This window comes from Lepus europaeus, chromosome 7, assembly GCF_033115175.1.
Source record: "Lepus europaeus isolate LE1 chromosome 7, mLepTim1.pri, whole genome shotgun sequence".
Taxonomy (NCBI): Eukaryota; Metazoa; Chordata; class Mammalia; order Lagomorpha; family Leporidae; genus Lepus; species Lepus europaeus.
The window spans coordinates 102422370-102439002 of record NC_084833.1 but is presented as its reverse complement, the minus strand read 5'-3'; the positions used below and the strand labels follow the sequence as shown (position 1 = coordinate 102439002).

The following is a 16633-nucleotide window of genomic DNA, read 5'->3' as shown; positions in this document are numbered from 1 at the left end:
GGCTTTACCCGCTATGCCACAGCACCGACCCCTTCATCACATTTTACTACCCCATGCCACCCTCACCATTGGACGGAGGATGAATGTCCAGGGATGTGTCCATAGGTGAAGCGAAGGAGAGATTCTAGGGTTTGAATAAACCTACTGCAGGGGTATCAGGCCTGTGCTGGTTTTGCCTTTAACCTAAAGACAAGTTTGGGGAAGAGGAACAGGATCCCAAAGAGCCTAATTCAGGAAAGTGCTTATGGGGAAACTGAGGCCTGATGTATAGATAGGTATAGATAGTGAAGGCGGAGGATGTTGGGGTTTCTCCCAAGCTAAGATAGTGTGTTTTAAAGCCACAGTAGGTAGATGAATGGGAGGCCAAAGTAAGAATCTTGATCAACAAGTTTTGGAGTGAGCTTCAGGTTGCTGAGAGGAACTGGCATTAGAAGCGGGGTTGGGGGGTACAGTGGGGTCTGTGTCTCTAGAATGCCCCTGACATCCCAGGGGCCCTGAAGGGTGAAATCCTCCAGCCTCACCCCTACCATCTCCATCCCCACTCCTCTGCTGGGCACACTGGCTCAGGAGTACTGCCAGATGGACCAGAGTGAGACCAGGGTGATGGTGTAGGCCAGCACCGCCACCAGGTAGATGCGGAAGAGCAGCTTGTCCAGCACGGAGCCCACGCGCAGCCAGTCCCGGGCCACCTCTCGGATCTCATCCCGCTTCTCCAGGAAGTGGCGGATGGAGGCCAGCTCCTGCAGCAGCCCGCGCACTGCCAGCGAGGCCTCCCGTGGCGGCGGGGGAGGGCTGCCGCCACCCTGGGGTGTCTTCTCCAAGTTTTGGGGCCCGCCCGGGTGGTTGCAGTGATTTCCCATAGCTGGAAGGAGGACACAGCATTGGCAAGGGAGGGAGGCTCAGAGGCATGGCCTGAGTGCCACCCCTCACGCTTCTACAACCTGCAGAGATATTTATCATGATGAGTATCAGACTCCGAACGTCTAGAGGATAACTCACTTGTTTGCCCACCCACCAGCTGGTGTAAACAAGTTGAAAGAGCCGGTGCCACTGAGGAGCCCCAAGTCCACAGCCTGCACTCCTTTCCGAGGGCACCAAATAAGAAGTTGGTTATCATCCTTTTAGTGCATTGTTTTTAGTCTATGGGTGGTCTGTGGCAATCTGACATCTGCTATTTCATTTGAGCCCTACAACAGTCATGAGAGAGGCAGAGTAGGAGTAGTTACAGTTCCTGCTTTTCATGGGACACTGCTGGAGCACAGAGAGGGTGAGTGACCAGCTTGCGGTCACACAGCCGGAGCACCCTTTGGTGGTGAGACCACCCATGCCCAGGCATCTGGACTCCCAGTGCATTGTTCTCCCTGCTACATCTCAGAAGGGGAGGGGTCGCCAGAGCCATTGGCCTCCTCCCCTTGACTCCAACACCCCCTGGACCAGAAGACACCCTCAAGGATGGCTGCTGTCACCAGGCGAAGCCAGCAGCGGGCTGAGGGACTCGCTCTGGCTCACATGAGATGTTCCTAAAGGGACCAAAGGCTCACATAAAAGACCTGGCCGCAGCCGGGAGGAAGAACAAGAAGGAGCAGGGTGACGAGGAGGGTTAAAAATGCAGGCTTAGAGTTGAGTGGGCCTGGGTTCAAATCACCATTCCACCAGTTTCTGTGTCTGTGGCTTAGGGCAAGTTATTGAACCTCTCTCTCCACCTCTGTTTCCTCACTTGAAAAGGCAGTGTGGGAATCCCACAGGTGAAGATGTGCAGAAAGTGCCCACAACGTGCCTGGCGCTAAGAGTTCGAAGAGTGAGCCAGCAGATCCACTGCTGCCACCACCAGCGGCAGCAAATGGCAGCCGTGACAGTTCCTCGGGGGACAGGAGCTGCACCTTGGGAGTCTCTGTGCCCCGTTGTCTGCATTCTCAAGGACCTGGGCATTGGGCCGGCTGAAGGAGAGAGTCTCCGAGATCCCAGCTGCAATATTTAACCCCATGAGGCAAGGCGGTCAGTGACTGGCTCAAAGCATCCATGTCCTAAAGACCACTCAGGCCAGAGGACTCAGCTCCTGCCACGCCCCACCTCTCTGTTCACACTCAGGCTGATATGGGGATGGGAAATCGAAGAAAGGGTCCAGACTGACGCCTCGGCTGAAGCTGGGCCTCCCAATAAGAGTGGGGGAGGGTGCCGTGTGCAGGACAGCACCCAATGATTCCCAGGCCCTTTGGCACGCCATGCCCTCCAGGGAGTCCACACCACATCCTGCCTCTGGCCGGAAGTGCCCCCTCCGTATGTGACTCTTCCTTCCCTCTCTCACCTGAGCAATCATCTGCCTTGGTGGGCTGGGAGGTGGCCGGGAGCCTTTGAGAAGGCACCTGCTCCTGGAGACAAAGCAGCCGGGCGATTCTCTCCAGAACCAGGCGCCGCAGCCAGGCGGGCACAGGCTGCTGCAGGTCTTGCTTGTGCACCAGCCGCACGATGAGGATGGTCTCAGCCAAGCTTATCACCAGCAGAGCCATGCACACCACAAAGTAGACACCTGTGGACACCAGGGCAGGGGGACGAGACATACAGGAGGCGGGAGGAGGCCAGGTCGTTTGCCAGACCGACTGAGCTCATCCCTCAGGGGTGGCCTTACCAATGAGAGGAGTACCGATGGCCGTGGCAGGCAGCGTGTCGGACACAATGATCAGGAAGACAGAGTAGCCCAGGAGCAGCGTGATCTTGAAGGAGACCCTCTCACCGCTGTCCGGGGGCAGGTAGAAGCCCACGATGTCCATGACCATGAGGAATATACTAGGTAGCAGCAGGTTGACTGCATAAAACAGGGGCCGCCGGCGGATGACCACCTGGGACCAAGAGAGGAGCCTGTGAGAAGCCTGGGGCAAACAGGAGCCACTGCCCCCAGCCCAGACCCTCTTGCTTCATGGGGCTTTCAGTGTGGGTTGCTTGGAGAAGGAAGCAGATCCCGTGTTCTGCCTCCCGATGCAGGCTTGTGGCTACTACAGCTTAGGGAACAGTCACTTGGGTTTCCCCATCTACTCATGGAAGTTCCAGGGTCTGTGTGCTGTTCCAGTGGTCTGGAGCTGGAAAAAGGCTGTGTGTGTGTGTGTGTGTGTTTTCCAGTGTGCCTCCTCAAGTCTACCTGCTCGTGAAGGTCTAGCAGGTCTAGTGGTTGGGGTTGTATTCATCATCCCACCCACATCCGCTCGCACTCACATAAAACTTCATTTCTGCGTAGCAGTCGCTACTCTCCATGCTGAACCTCCGGTACTGGGTCAGCACGCCGAGCAGCTCCCACTCGCCCTGGTTCATGAAGACGCTCTTGTCAGACTTCACTTTCTCCGGCAAGCGCCACAAGGTGATGTTGATGTCCTGGACTGAGCGAGAAGAAATCTGGCCAGTTTCAGAAACCTAGTGCTTGGAGCCTGCCAGACCCCATGATGATGGGGCACGAGGCAGGCAGCGGCCCAGGGAACCCGGACTCAGGCAGTGAGGGCCAATGAAGCCTTGGAGGAACACACAGCACAGTGCAGAGAGCCATACAAACCATTCACGAGAAAGCGATTCCCCCTTCTCTCTCTCTGACTCCCAATTCTCTCTCTCTCTCTCTCTCTCTCTCTCTCTCTCTCTCTCTCACACACACACACACACACACCTTCCAAACACCTGTTAAGTTTCCCTGTGTGAATTATCATTAATAAAATGAATGGAAGCTATCCTTCACCTTCACTTTGCTAAAACTGTCTTTACCGATAAACTAGGAAAATCAGAAGAGTCCTCACTTACGGAAGAGCAGTTCCACCTCCGTGGATCTACACCTGAGCAACACACTGTCGTGTGCATCAGCAAGGACATGAACGCTCATTATAGCAAAATATCGAAAAAGATCTAAACACCCACAACCAGGAAAATGCTTAATGAACTTTGCTGCATCTGAATCATTCTACAGCAGTTAGAATATAGGAGAAACATGCACTGACTTGGAAAAATGCCTAGGACCTCTTGTTGAGTAGAAGGAATCTAGTAGTAGTATAAACAACATTGCACGTGTCCGTAAGGGAAAACTCATTCAGCATCTTCCACCTGTTTCCCATAGATGGTAAATGCATATAAATGCAAGGGAAAGGACCTGGAAGGCAGTATTACATGGGCTCTACACTGACATGAGTGGGAGATCTGTGGTAGGGAGTTGGTGGAGAGTTTGGGATCCATGACAGGGGTCAAAGGAGCCTTTAGCCTTATCTGTAGCCTGGTTTTTGGTGAAGGGGGCTATGTGTTGCCATAATTTAAGCTTTAATGCACTGAATAAATCAGACTAGAAATGGGGGACGCTTTGCTGTCAGGCAGCGTTCACATTGGCCCTCCAGTGAGTGTCCACCGTTCATCCACTCAGTAACGTCGGCCAAGGACCTTCCTTCATGCCAGACGCTGTGCTAGGGATCTAACGGAGGACAAGAGACCATGTCCCAACTGTCTCTGCATCCCAGAGAGGCGTGGACGTTGAACAATGATGGGTGCAGCAGAGAGGAGAAGAGGGAGCTCTAGCATTGGGCAGCAGGGATGGCCTGGTCTGGGCAGTGACAGGGTTTTCCCTGAGGAGCCGACACCTAGGCTGCCATCAGAAAGAGGAACGGGGGATGGCCAGGCTGGGCATGGGGCAGGAGGAGGAGCCGGAGGGGAGCCAGGTGGCCTAGGAGAGGGAACAGCATTATTACAAAGGCAAAGCATGAGGGCCTTGGGCCTGGAAAGAAAGGCAGTTGGACAGAGTAGAGCCCAGGGGAGCAGGAGGCTGGAGTGGTCAGAGGGAGCAGGGCCTCACCAAGGATTTGGGCCGTGTACCACACGTGCTGGGAAGCCATTGAGGGTTTTCAGTGGCACAGTCACATTTGCATTTTAGTAAGATCTCACTAGCTGCTGTGAGGAGCATGAGCTGGGAAGGGGGACAAGAATGAGCGGAGGAGACCAGGCAGGAGGCTCACACAGACACCTGGGCAGGGGAGGAGGGTGCCTTGGCTGGGGATAAAGAGGAGTGCTAGATCAGAGGGCTGTTAAGCCCCAGATCTTGTTTGTGCTATTGGACAAGAACTGTCTCTGGCTGGCTGGCAGTCAGTTCACACTGATCAAATCCTTGCAACTGAGAGGGGCAGCAGACTTCACCCCATTTGGAGGATGGGGAAACTGAAACCCAGGGACATTAAGGAGACCGTGGGAAGTAGGTAAGCAGGTAAGGGAGGCTGGAGTGCGCCTCACGCAGGTGTCCTCGGGCCCCGCCCCCGAGCCACACATACTCACTGGTGTGCAGCCAGCTGGTGAAGGTCAGCGAGCAGTTCTGCACGTCGAAGGGGAAGTTGTAGATGTCGAGGCTGCAGGCGGTCACCACCTGCAGGGGCTTGTAGTTCTGGACCTCACCCTGATGCTGAACATACACGTACGGGATATTGGGAGACTTCCCCACGTCCACACTGGCCAGGGAAGAGGGGTCAGTTTGGGGAGCTCAAGAGGCAGGTCAGGCCCTGGGAGTCGAAGAGCTCTGAGCAACCCCATAGGCCACTCTGACAGCTTCGTCCGCCTCCACGTTGTCCTGACCTGCCATAACAAGGCTACTTTGCAAGCAGTAAAGCACATTTCTCCCTCATGCCCCTGGCGGCCCAGCCACAAAGGCAGGGTAGAATCTGGGGACCCATAGGGAGCTTGCCCAGCTACCCTCGTTCTGTCACCCTCCCCAGGCTGGCAGGCTCAGCTCCTGGGACCACCACCCTTGTGGTAGAAGGCAGGACCACGTGTTCCCTCCCATGTCTGGTTTCTTTTTGCTTCCTTTCCCTAGAGGGTCTTGGAAAGGGGAATGATCATCTCTGGAGAAAGAACCAGGAGAGCCGGAATAGCCCTGCAAGACCTCATCCCACTCCCTTGGGATCACCAGAACCCCGTGGGTGACCACGGTACATGCAGTAGGCTAGGCCTGGGGTCCTCAGTCTTCAGGCCTCTGCAGATCAGGCTGTGAAATGAGAAGTCAAGACCAAGGCTGCCTAACTGTTGCAACTGGAGGTCCAGCCAGAAATGATGATTTTTCTCAGAATTTCTCCAGCCTGAGCAGGCCAGGGGGCCAGGGATTCAAGACCCACTGCTTCCCTTGGCAAATGTTGGTGGTGCTCCCTGGTGTTGGGCAATTTAGTGGGTACTGGATGGAGGGTGACTGGCTCCATCTGTCACCTTCCTTCAGCTGTCTTCCCCAGCCACCTTCCCTGCCCTTGAACTCAAGCCCACGTGGTGGACCTGGAATGAACCTGCAGGGATGGGGAGAAGTCTTTTGGCTGAGATCAAATGGGGCAGTGTTTGGCTGCTGGAAGTAAAGCCTGGTGAGACCCAGTTTGCAGTGGAGCTACAGTTTTGTGGCCTGACAAGCGCTTGTGTGACTTGGGAGATTGGCATGTCCTCAGCTCCAAACCTGAAGTACTGTCACCTTTACAAATGTGGCTGTCCCCGTTAGGCTGTTTGAGTCCAGTGTGAGTTTGCTCACTGGCTTTTTTCCCTGTAACAATGGCTCCTGGACTATGAAGCACAGGCTTTCAACATCAGACCCAGAAAAAAAAAAAAAGTAAAAAAAGAAATAGGCAAAGGGAACTATGGGCTCAATCCAGTGTGACCTATGACATGACCTACGGCCTGGAAGTCGGGCTGGGACATCTCAAATGCACCAGCAGCTCTCTTGCTGCCCAGCCCCTGGCTTCCTCACCCCTCAGGTCCCCACCCCCAGCTTCTGATGACACAGAGAACTCACAACTCATTGATGAGAATGTCCGGGATCCAGATGCTGTCGGTGGGGATGGACAACTTGGTGATGTTGTCAAAGTCCTCCGGGTTCCACTGGAGAAACTCATCTGTCCAGCACTAGAGAAGGAGCATCAGGGGTCACGGGCAGCTCCTCTGTCGCAGGGAAGGGCGCCAGCCACACGGGCAGGGGTCATGGGCAGCCCTCTGTCGCAGGGAAGGGCGCCAGCCACACAGGCCAACTTTGTGCCTCAGGCCCAGACCACAGGTGGGCAACTTTCCCAGGAAAATCTGGGTGTCCGTGACAGCCAATCACTCTGCAGTAACTTAGCATCTCACCCCACTTGTCCACACGTTTTCTCCGTGGATGAAGACAACAAGGACAGACAGCCTGAACTGGGGGAAGCAGCCACTTCTAACATCAGGAGTCCCCTACCCACTGGCCAGGTCTCAGACAAGCATCTTCTGGTTGTAGGTATGTGAATGGAGCAAATGACATCCACCTCACAGGGCAGAAATGGCTCTTGTTAGGCTTTCATCAGTGTCTTTTCACGCTAGAGTGGCCAGTCTAAAATGTAGACTTGGTTATATCATTCCCTTGCCTAAAATACTTTGGTGGTACCCATTGTCCTTAGGATGAAGTTCAACACCATGGCCAACAAAGGCCTCCACCTGTCTCTCCAGCTCCATGTTTAGGCCACACCCTCCTGTGAATTCTACCCTCCAGCCATGCAGAATTAAGCCCCAAGGAAACCTCAAGTCTCCACAGGCCCAGCTCCTCCTCCCATACCACAATCCTCCTCTTCTTCACCAAAGTAAGATCATCCTCGTCCTGACACTCGTCGCCAAGGCATCTGCCTGCCGCTTTCTCCAGGAAATGAAATGAAGCGGCTGCCTCATGAGCTCCCAGGCACGGGTAGGGGATGGGGTGGGGGTGGAGTTTCTGCCACAGAGGCTGGACCAGCACCTGTTTACGTGCTGGGAAGAACTTAAGAGACCCGAGGGAGCGCGGAGGGGATGGATTGCCCCGCTCCTGTCTGCCCGGCCTTCCACACCGGTTTGTGAGATGAGCAGATTCCAGACTCCTGGATCTCAGGCAGGCCGTGCCTCTGGAGCTCCCCATCCCTCCCCTCAGCACAGAGGGCAGCCCCCATCCCAGGAGACGGGGGTGGGAGGAGGCAGGTCTGCTCACCTGCCGGTACCAGATGTAGGTGGTCAGCACCTGGTTCTTCTCATCCTAGGAAGGGAAAAGGAGCTTGCATGGGTGGCCACGCGGGACCCTCCACCCATAGGGACGCTGATTCCTGTGTTCTGAGTCCCTGGGGGACCTCAAGGGAAGAAGCGGGGCTGGGAGAAGTGCACAGGGTGGAGCTGCCTGCCCAGCCAGGACAAGGTCGGCTTTTACAGGGTACAACCAGGAAGAATTACAGTAATTTCCTTTCTACCCAAATGTGTGGACATATAAGTAAGTACATAGGTACGTGTGTGTGGGTATACACACATATCTATAAAAAATGTATATACATGATGTACATAATGTATACCCACTTCTATAATCTTTATTGTGTTACATAGGATGTAATACATAACAGAAGATTATAATAGAAGGTATAATGCTTATTTTTTATCTCTTTCCATATGTTAAAAATATGAAAATCCTTCAAAAAGTTTGTGGAAAATGGATGCAAGAGATTAGTTTATTTTGCTGTAAAAAAGTGTAGGAGTCCATGCATAGTTTTTCAGTAATACAAATTATCCATGAACTTTTTGAAGACCCCTCATGTAATATAAATTACATTTTATGTATATGCTATATATTAAATTATGTAATATATATACAAATAGAAACTTCAAAAAGTTTGAGGAAAAAAAGTTTGATACAAGAAATTCAAAATACATAGTTTTTCACAAGACACATTTTCCATTAATGTTTTAAAGATCCCTCATATGCATGAATTTCAGTTTCGTTTCACAGCAAAGATACTTTTAATTCCATTTTCCTCTTTGAAATGCCCTTGTTATATATGGCATGTGTTGGTGTAAAACCAAGAGGAACAGATACACACAGAGCAAAAAATTCACAGGAGCCAGTGTTGTGGTATAGAGGGTTAAGCCGCTGCCTGTGACGCCAGTATCCCATATGGGCACCTGTTTGTGCCCTGGCTGTTCCACATCAGCTCCAGCTCCGTGCTTATGCTCCTGGGAAAGTAGCAGAAGATGGCCCAAGTCTTTGGGCCCTTGCACCCCTGCGGGAGACCTGGATACAGTCCATGCTCTTGGCTTCGCCCTGGCCCAGCCCTGGGTTGTTGGGGCTAACTGGAGAGTGAACCAGTGGATGGAAGACTCTCTCTCCTCCCTCACCCCCCGAAACTCTGCCTTTCAAATAAATAAATAAACTACCTGCCCACCCCATCTAATTCCATTTCCCTTCCTGAAGCTGCAGTAGCCAGTTTCATTTGAACACAGCGACTTGATCCTGTGTCGTGGGTGCACTGACTTCCACAGGTGTGAAGTCAGGTTCCTGCCACAACGCAGTGCCACTGCATCTCTGAAGTTGCCTCTTGCTTTGTCCCTGCACAGTGGCTGATCTCTTCTGAGTGGTGCACCCTACCATGACAATTGTAAACAAGGGAATTAATTAATTGACCTATTGGGTGATACTTCAACCATTTAGTGACACCTGCTGTGTCCCAAGGACCCGTGTAAAACACCAAGGGCATGGAAGTGAATAGAACGTTCTTAGCCCTTGTGAAATTGACACAGGGAAATGATTGCCAGTATGCACCATGGGAAGAACCGCATGGGGAAGTGACCACTGGCTATCGGGGTGTAGAAGATGTGGCCACACCAATGACCCCAGGTTCTGGCGTGGGTGCTGCAACCCATCCTCAGCCATGGGGCCTGGCCACAGGTTACTATGGGTTTGGCAGGGTCCACTGTGCTACCCAGCTTGGCCTCATATGGCCTTCTCCACCCCCAAAAGGTCCACATCTGAGGGGGCTGAGGGCTCACCACGCTGAGGATGGCATAGATAATGACATCAATGGATACGGTGGTGGGCTTCCTCCAGTCCCGCACAGGCCGCACACTCTTCTTATAATTGCCCAGCAGGTGATCTGACAGCCTCAGCAGAGCCGGCCTGCTGCTGTTCCAGGCCTGGGCACCCGCTCTCTTCCTGGCTGGGAAGGAGAACAGTTCAAAGTCGACACCAGAGCTCAGGTCTTCTCCTGGTCCTCCTGCCCTGGTGTGTAAGCTATCAAAGGAATGTGTCCCTGCCATCCCCACCTCACAACATATGCTCCACAGGCTAAAATCCCCATCACTGGAGGGTGCTGTCTGAAGCTTCCCTCCAAAATTTCAAGGGACTCTCTCGTCGGGGCCGTCCTATGCACATTTACATGAGAGCAGGGTGCTAGCCTGCGAGAGCAGGTGACAGAGGTGGGGGCAGGTGGGGCTGAGAACCATGGAGAGTAGGTGGGAGCCCGGAGCTAAAGGAAACCCAGCTGTTGTCACCAAGTGTGATTCTGAAAGGCGGGAGGGCTGCAGGGAAGTGTGGCCCCAAGTGTGCAGTGTCTCAGCCGCTGGGCTGCATCAGACGGCTCCTCAGTCAAGGTCAAGTGTCAGCACGTTCACTGCTCCCTGCTCCTTTTGGACCCCAGCTGGAAACTGGTGGGGGGGGGGTACCCAGCAAAGCTGACATCCTTCTCCCTCCTTCCAAACCACACGGGAGGTCCCCCCTTCCTCCCTCCAAGCACACACAAGCTCCAGGGGAGGTTTTGCCATGTCTACTGCATACAGTTGTCCTGTGGGCACACTGGCTGGGGTTAGAAAGAAGGTCAGGGTGACATATGGAGGGAGCCAGGAGAAACCAGATTGCACCCAGGGCAGGCGGCCTCCAGGGACAAAATAGGAAGGCAGGAGACTGTTTTCTGAGACTCTCCTTTGCAATGATGTTGCTAACATATTCCTCATTTCAATCATACAGCAGCCCATTGGAGTTCTACCCAGATACCCATTCTACAGATACGGATCCCCAAGACTCAGAAAGGTGAGTACTGTGCCCTCCAAGTGGAAGAAGTGAGATTCAAACCCAGATCCATGCCTTTTTGCTATGCCAGTGATAACCTAGATTCTGAAGACTGTCACTCTGGCCACCTCAGAGAGAGGCTACCTGATCCCTGCAGGCCTCAGAGCAAAGAGCCATCCCTAGGAGTGTCAGAGCATCCGCTAGCCGAGGAAGCTCAGGTCACAGTCACCACCTACAGCTTGTGCTCTCCTCCCCCACGAAATCTTCTTGCCCGTGCCCCTCATGCCTGCCCAGCCCCTGAATGGCCTCCCTCCCACTGTGCTCCAACCCAACCCAGAGACCTGCCAGTGAGGGGTGGACATGGTCTGCACACAAGGAATCAGAGACCCTTTGGGACTAAAACTCCCTGAATTCTTCAGCGGGTTCAAGGTGGGGAATGCAGAGAGAAGTTTGGTTCTTGGAGCTCTGCCTTGGAAGGGAACCTTAGCGAACCAAGGCCCAGAGAACCCAAGCAGCAAAACCAGTGATGGCACAGAAAGAGAACTAGATTAGTCCCGGTCCTCGCTCTGCTGCTCTCAAGCTGTGTGGCCTTGAGTGAATCACTCCCCGTCTCTGAACCCTGGCATTCCTATTTATAACAGGAAGGGATGAACTAAATGAGCCCTCAAGTCCCTGGTAGCTGCCATGGGAGGAGTGTAGGGGCAGGGCAAAGAGAGGGGCGCTCTGCCCTGGCACCTGTGTCTGTCTGAGATAACAGCTACTGCTCTGCTCCCCTCTCACCCCAGGCTCAACCACTCCACCTCTTTAGTTTGACCGGGATGCCTCCAAATGCTCTCGTGCTCATACAGCCTAGGACAGCTGACCTTCCTGCAGCCACGCCACTCTGAATCCTACTCCGCTGTACCCTGCAAGCTGAGCCAAGTCCCATGCATGGCCAGCCATGTCCTGCACGCTGCCTAAAGCCCCCTTACCTTCTCCTTGTGTCAGGAGGGTGGCGAGGAGCCATGCCAGGAGCACCTGCCAGAGCCACGGCTGCATGGTGAGCTTCCCGCGCGTGGGATGGCCTTGGAGTGGCTGCTCAGGGCGGGTCCCACTAAGGGCCAGTCTGCCTGCCGCCGCCCACCTACTTCATGTCCCAGCTCGCCTGCCTCTCCAGGACAGCTGCCGCCTGTACCTTGAACTCCCGGGCCACCAGAGTTGGAGAGCAGCCAAGTTTTCCAGCAATCAGTCCTTCAGCTGGATCAGGTTTCAGGGCGGGAGGGACGGGGAGGGGACTGTCGAGAGAGGAGCCCGCCCGGCTGATGTCATGTCCAGAAGCCCAGTCCACCCATTCAGCCAGGTGGCTTGGTCGTGCGTCCCTAAAAAGGAACGTGGGGACGGGGGCTGCAGAAGTGCGTGGAGCAAGGATGCAGCCTGTCTGCTGGCAGGTGCGCCAGCCTGCTACTGTCATTTATGTCCCTCGACAAGTATGTTGCCGTGGCACTGGGCTGGGGCAGGCTGCGTTAGACAGGAGTGACTCAGTGTCCCAGCCAAGCTGGTGGCTGGGCACCTGTGCTGACAGAGCCAGCTCCCTGGGGTCTGTGCTTTGGTCCTCATGCAAATTTTCATATTTAAACAGTAAATATACTATATATTTACATATTTACTTTTACACATTTTTACTATAGGTAGTTAACATGTGTAGGAGAAATAGGATAGGAATACATGCTCCTTGTGGAAAATATGAAGATGTATTAAAATCATCCAGAGACAGCCACTGTTAATATTTTGTTGTATGTTTGGCCATCGTTTCCATCTGTGATATGTCTGCCATAAAATAAATATACTCAGCAGATCATTTTGTGTCCCTCCCTTCTTTTTGTGTATAAGCGTTACCAACACCTTCCTTTTCAGTGTGGCTTTCTGGAAAACGTGTTTTCATTTCTCCCTGAGAGTTAAACAGGTGAGCGCTGCTGTGAGCTTCCCCAAGAAGGGGTCCCATCCCAGTGCCCCATTGGGGTGAACTCTGCATCAGCTGTGTTGACGGCAAGATGGACCTGCATCAATCATAACAGAATTCAGTGACAAAATAAATGTAAGTGGTGAATATGTGGATCGCTGAAGGAGGAAGAATTTTTTGAATTGTGGTTAAGTTTAAAAAAAAAAAAACAAACCCACCTTAGTCAGGGCTGTCGTGTTCAGTGCAGTAGGAGATCTGTGAAATAGGGCAGCGCTGCACCAGTCCTTGATGGGGTCCCCCGACGGCCAGGTGCCCGTTGGCCAGGGCTTGGCTGGGGCTGTGCAGTCAAGCTCCCAGAGCTGGCATTACCTTTCTCCTAAGTCATGTGCTTCCTTGCCGTTCAGTCCAGAAAAGAGGAGGAAAGTCAGTTCCAGGACCCGGGAGCTGAGGAGCTGTGGTGGTCAGGAGGAAGACCAGGTGGAAGAGTGGACAAGTGGTAAAACCAGGGGGCACCAGACTTCTAGAGAATTCAGAGTCAGAGGTCCCCCAGAATGAATGCATTCAGAGCCCAGGCTTGACAGCAAGAAGGGGCAAGGTGAGAAGAGCCACATTGCCTCCTCACCTCCATCCTGGGGTCCCAAAGGGGCCCAAGCTCAGGCAGAGCTCTCTGGCCCCTTAAATGCAGGTGCAAACCCCATGATGGTTCTCAAGTTCCTGCTTTCCTCCCTCCATGGCTGTTGCTGTCTAGAAGTCAGCTGCAGGTTTCTAGGGCAATCTCTCCTCTTGTTCATGTGCTTTATGAAATCTGTGAGCAGCATCAGTCCAGTCACTGGTGGGGTCCCCTCACATACCATTATAACTTCATCATTAAAGAACACACTTAACGGCTGTTCCCACCCCCATTCCCCATGCTAACCACGTTCCCAAATGCGGCATTTTGTACTCTCTGGTGTCCTGCGTTTATCCATGAGGCTGTCCCCAGCCTCCTCCTGCAAGCCTAGGCCAGTATGGCCCAGGGTATTTGCCTTCTGTGGAGCTGAACCGTTTGGAGAGAGAGAGCCAGGAAGAAGCAGTAGGAACCAAACTTGTTCTGAAACGGGCCACAGTCATAACGGGGGAAAGGGAAAGAAGACACAGAAGGTCCAACAGTGTAAAAGAGGGGGGCATCTGGACACGGAAGAGCAGGGAGGGAAGTAAAAGGGACACAGGGGAAGGGATTCAGAGACAAGATGGCAGGACAGGAAGGAAAGCCAAAGGGAATGGGGAGGAGAAGGAAAGTGAATGGAAGGAGATGGTAGGGGGGAGGGGCAGGATGAGCGGCACAGAGGGCAGTGGCAGCGCCACGGCCAGGGTGGTCTGAGTATGGCCCACGCTCCCACCACGCTGCTGTGGGGAGTGGGCTGTCCACCCTGGGGAGTGGGCTGCCCACCACAGGCATGGCCAGGACCCACGCAGAGGCAGAGTGACAGTCGGAAGACCCTGTCCCCCGGGGCCCTAAGCCCTTCTTTCTGCACTGAGCTCCTGGGATCCTCTGGGGCTGTCCAATTGGGTTAGGGAGGGAAGCGGCTGTCTTCCATACAGCGTGTGCATTAGTGAATTAGCTCCTTAGGTAACAGGATTAGAGGGAGCCGGGCAGGCCGCAGCCCTGGATGGAGACGTATTGCCTGCGCGCGCCTCTGATGGCGCAGCAATCAAGTTTCCCCTGAAGAAATCTCCTAGTAATGGACTTGATGGCACAACACACAGCGGGCAGTGGGAGCCGTGGCCAGTGGCCGGGTGTAAATTGCTTCGGATGAAGGCGTGGAGTCACTTTTGCCCCTTTTTAAACAAGATAAGAATTAGTGCAAGGCCTTGATGAACTTGGCCTGGCTGGTGGGGCTGATGGAAAGACAGAGGCCTGGCTAATTGGATTCCAGAGCTCTGCTCGCAGACGGCCAGGCTCCTCCCAGGGAGCAGAGGCGGACGCGCCCATGGCAGCCCTCCAGCCTGGGTAATGAAATGCTCTGAGTCTGCAGGATCCACAGGCTGGGGCCTTCCCTCTGTGTCCGACACCACCAGTGCCATGGGGAGGAGGGCTCTGTCCACACGTCCGCCCATGAACGGATGCTGCTGCACGTTGGCCTATGCCAATCACTCTTCTTGTTCCCATTTTCCAGGTTGAAACATGGAGTCCCGAGTGCCTCCCTGCCTTGCCTTCATTCCCTACAGCTGGTTACGGAGGGCGCTGGGATCGCCCAGACTCCTGGCCCCAGCCTTTTCCGCTACAGCTGTGTTTCTCATCTTCTGCAGTAAATTTTTACTGGTCTGTAAAACTTTTACCACCAAAGAGCCTGACCTTTGGAAACCTATAAAGTTTTGAAAACTCTGTCACTTGTAGTAACATCAGGCTCCACTAGACACCTCCCTGCCCCGACCAGGGAAGGCTGGGACAGGCTCATGTTTGGTCACCGCAGTGCTGGCTGGAAGATGGATGCTCATCACTCTGTCCCTTGAAGAGAGGGAGCCCCATGCGTTGGGCAGCAGGCTTAGCACTTGCTCCCACAGCGTCTCTATCAGATCCACCCCTGTCCACACCAGGGGTCAGATAGGGGGACACACAAGTGCAGTTTTTCCTCTACCTGGTTCTAACCTCCTAGCAAGGGGGTTGAAGGATTCAGGGGCTGTGCATTCATGAGAGGGAGAAGCTGGGGGCGGGGCGGGAATGCCTGACTCTTTTCTGAGTTCCTCTGCCCAAAGAGGCGGCAGTGGCTTCTATGGGAAGGAAGGAGACACAGCAGTGTCCTTAACAGACATAGGAAGACCTCTTCCCTCCTCATCTTTTTCTCCTTGAGTCTCCATCATGAGTGACTCTGTTTCTCCACAAAGGTCCTGGGTCCTTGGGATGACCACTCTGCACCACTCCACCAGCAGTAGCCACCGTTTATCGAGCAGATACCGTGAGCCAGGCACTGTGCTCAGCTTTCTGTCCTATTTGTTTCCCAGGAAGAAGATACCATCACAATTCCAATATCGCAAATGAGGAAACTGAGGCAAAGTGACACAGCCATGGGTGAGGTTACATAGCCAATAGGAGAAGGCTGTGGGATTAGGTCTTATAGACTCAAAAGCCTGGGCTCTTAACCGCCTGACTGTACTGAGTTCTAGAGCATTCTCTTGGGCCCAAGCTAATTGGGCTCTGGCTCCTGAATCCCTCCCTCCCTCGATCCTGGGTAGGGGTGGTGGTCCCTATTCCTGCCTCGATTGCTCTTGTTGAACGGGCAGGCTCTATATATGAGACGGCTAATTAAATACACTTTCATCGAAGGGTATTGTAAGTAAAAGTATATGATAGCTTAACGGACCACGAAGTCTGCTATTCTCTGCTGTAGAAAGTGTGTTCAGAAATTCTGTACTCCATCACCCTGGCCTCGGAAAAGCCTGGTTTAGCAAATGTGAGTTCTGGGGCTTCATGGTTCATTTGGGTTGGTGGCCTCTGCAGCTACTCCTCTAGTGTGGAAATGATGCCGGAGTTTTGGGTGGGTACAAGAGGACTTTAAGGAATTCATGGAAAAATGGAATTAAAAGATGACTTCATTTTGTTGCAAAAATATTTTGAAATCTTGGGGCTGGTGTTGTGCCACAATGGGATACCACATCCTACATCAGAGTGCTGGTTCAAGTCCTGGCTGCTCTTCTGATCCAGCTCCCTGTTAATGTGCCTGGGAAAGCAGCAGGAAGTGGCCCAAGCACCTGGGCCCCTGCCACCTATGTGGGAGACCTGGATGGAGTTCCAGGAAGTTCCAGACCCGTGCTTCAGCCTGGCATCGTGCTGACCATTGCAGCCATTTGGAGAGTGAACCCGCAGATGGAAAATATCTCTCTCTCTCTCTCTCTCTCTGCCTTTCAAATAAATAATATTTTTTTAAAAC

At 53.4% G+C, this 16633-nt stretch overlaps 1 protein-coding gene across 1 annotated transcript; it reads right to left on the bottom strand.

Annotated features, from left to right (window-relative positions):
• Positions 1-563: 563 nt before the first annotated feature.
• Positions 564-11824, bottom strand: HTR3A (5-hydroxytryptamine receptor 3A). Its single transcript, XM_062198369.1, has 9 exons — positions 11758-11824; positions 9772-9938; positions 7952-7996; positions 6770-6879; positions 5284-5453; positions 3208-3368; positions 2627-2837; positions 2306-2527; positions 564-862 (listed from the first exon to the last, which is right to left on the bottom strand). The coding sequence occupies exons 1-9, from the start codon at positions 11822-11824 to the stop codon at positions 564-566; spliced, it is 1452 nt and encodes a 483-aa protein (XP_062054353.1).
• Between the last annotated feature and the right edge of the window lie 4809 nt (positions 11825-16633).

What these genes read in the sequence shown, in the direction of transcription:
- HTR3A (XM_062198369.1), bottom strand. Translation starts at nt 11,824, where the DNA reads ATGCAGCCGTGGCTCTGGCAGGTGCTCCTGGCATGGCTCCTCGCCACC. An exon ending in CCTCCTGACACAAGGAGAAG is followed by an intron (nt 9,939 to 11,757) that starts GTAAGGGGGCTT and finishes TCTCCTTCCCAG; the next exon opens with CCAGGAAGAGAGCGGGTGCC. An exon ending in ACGCAGAAATGAAGTTTTAT is followed by an intron (nt 2,838 to 3,207) that starts GTGAGTGCGAGC and finishes TCTTGGTCCCAG; the next exon opens with GTGGTCATCCGCCGGCGGCC.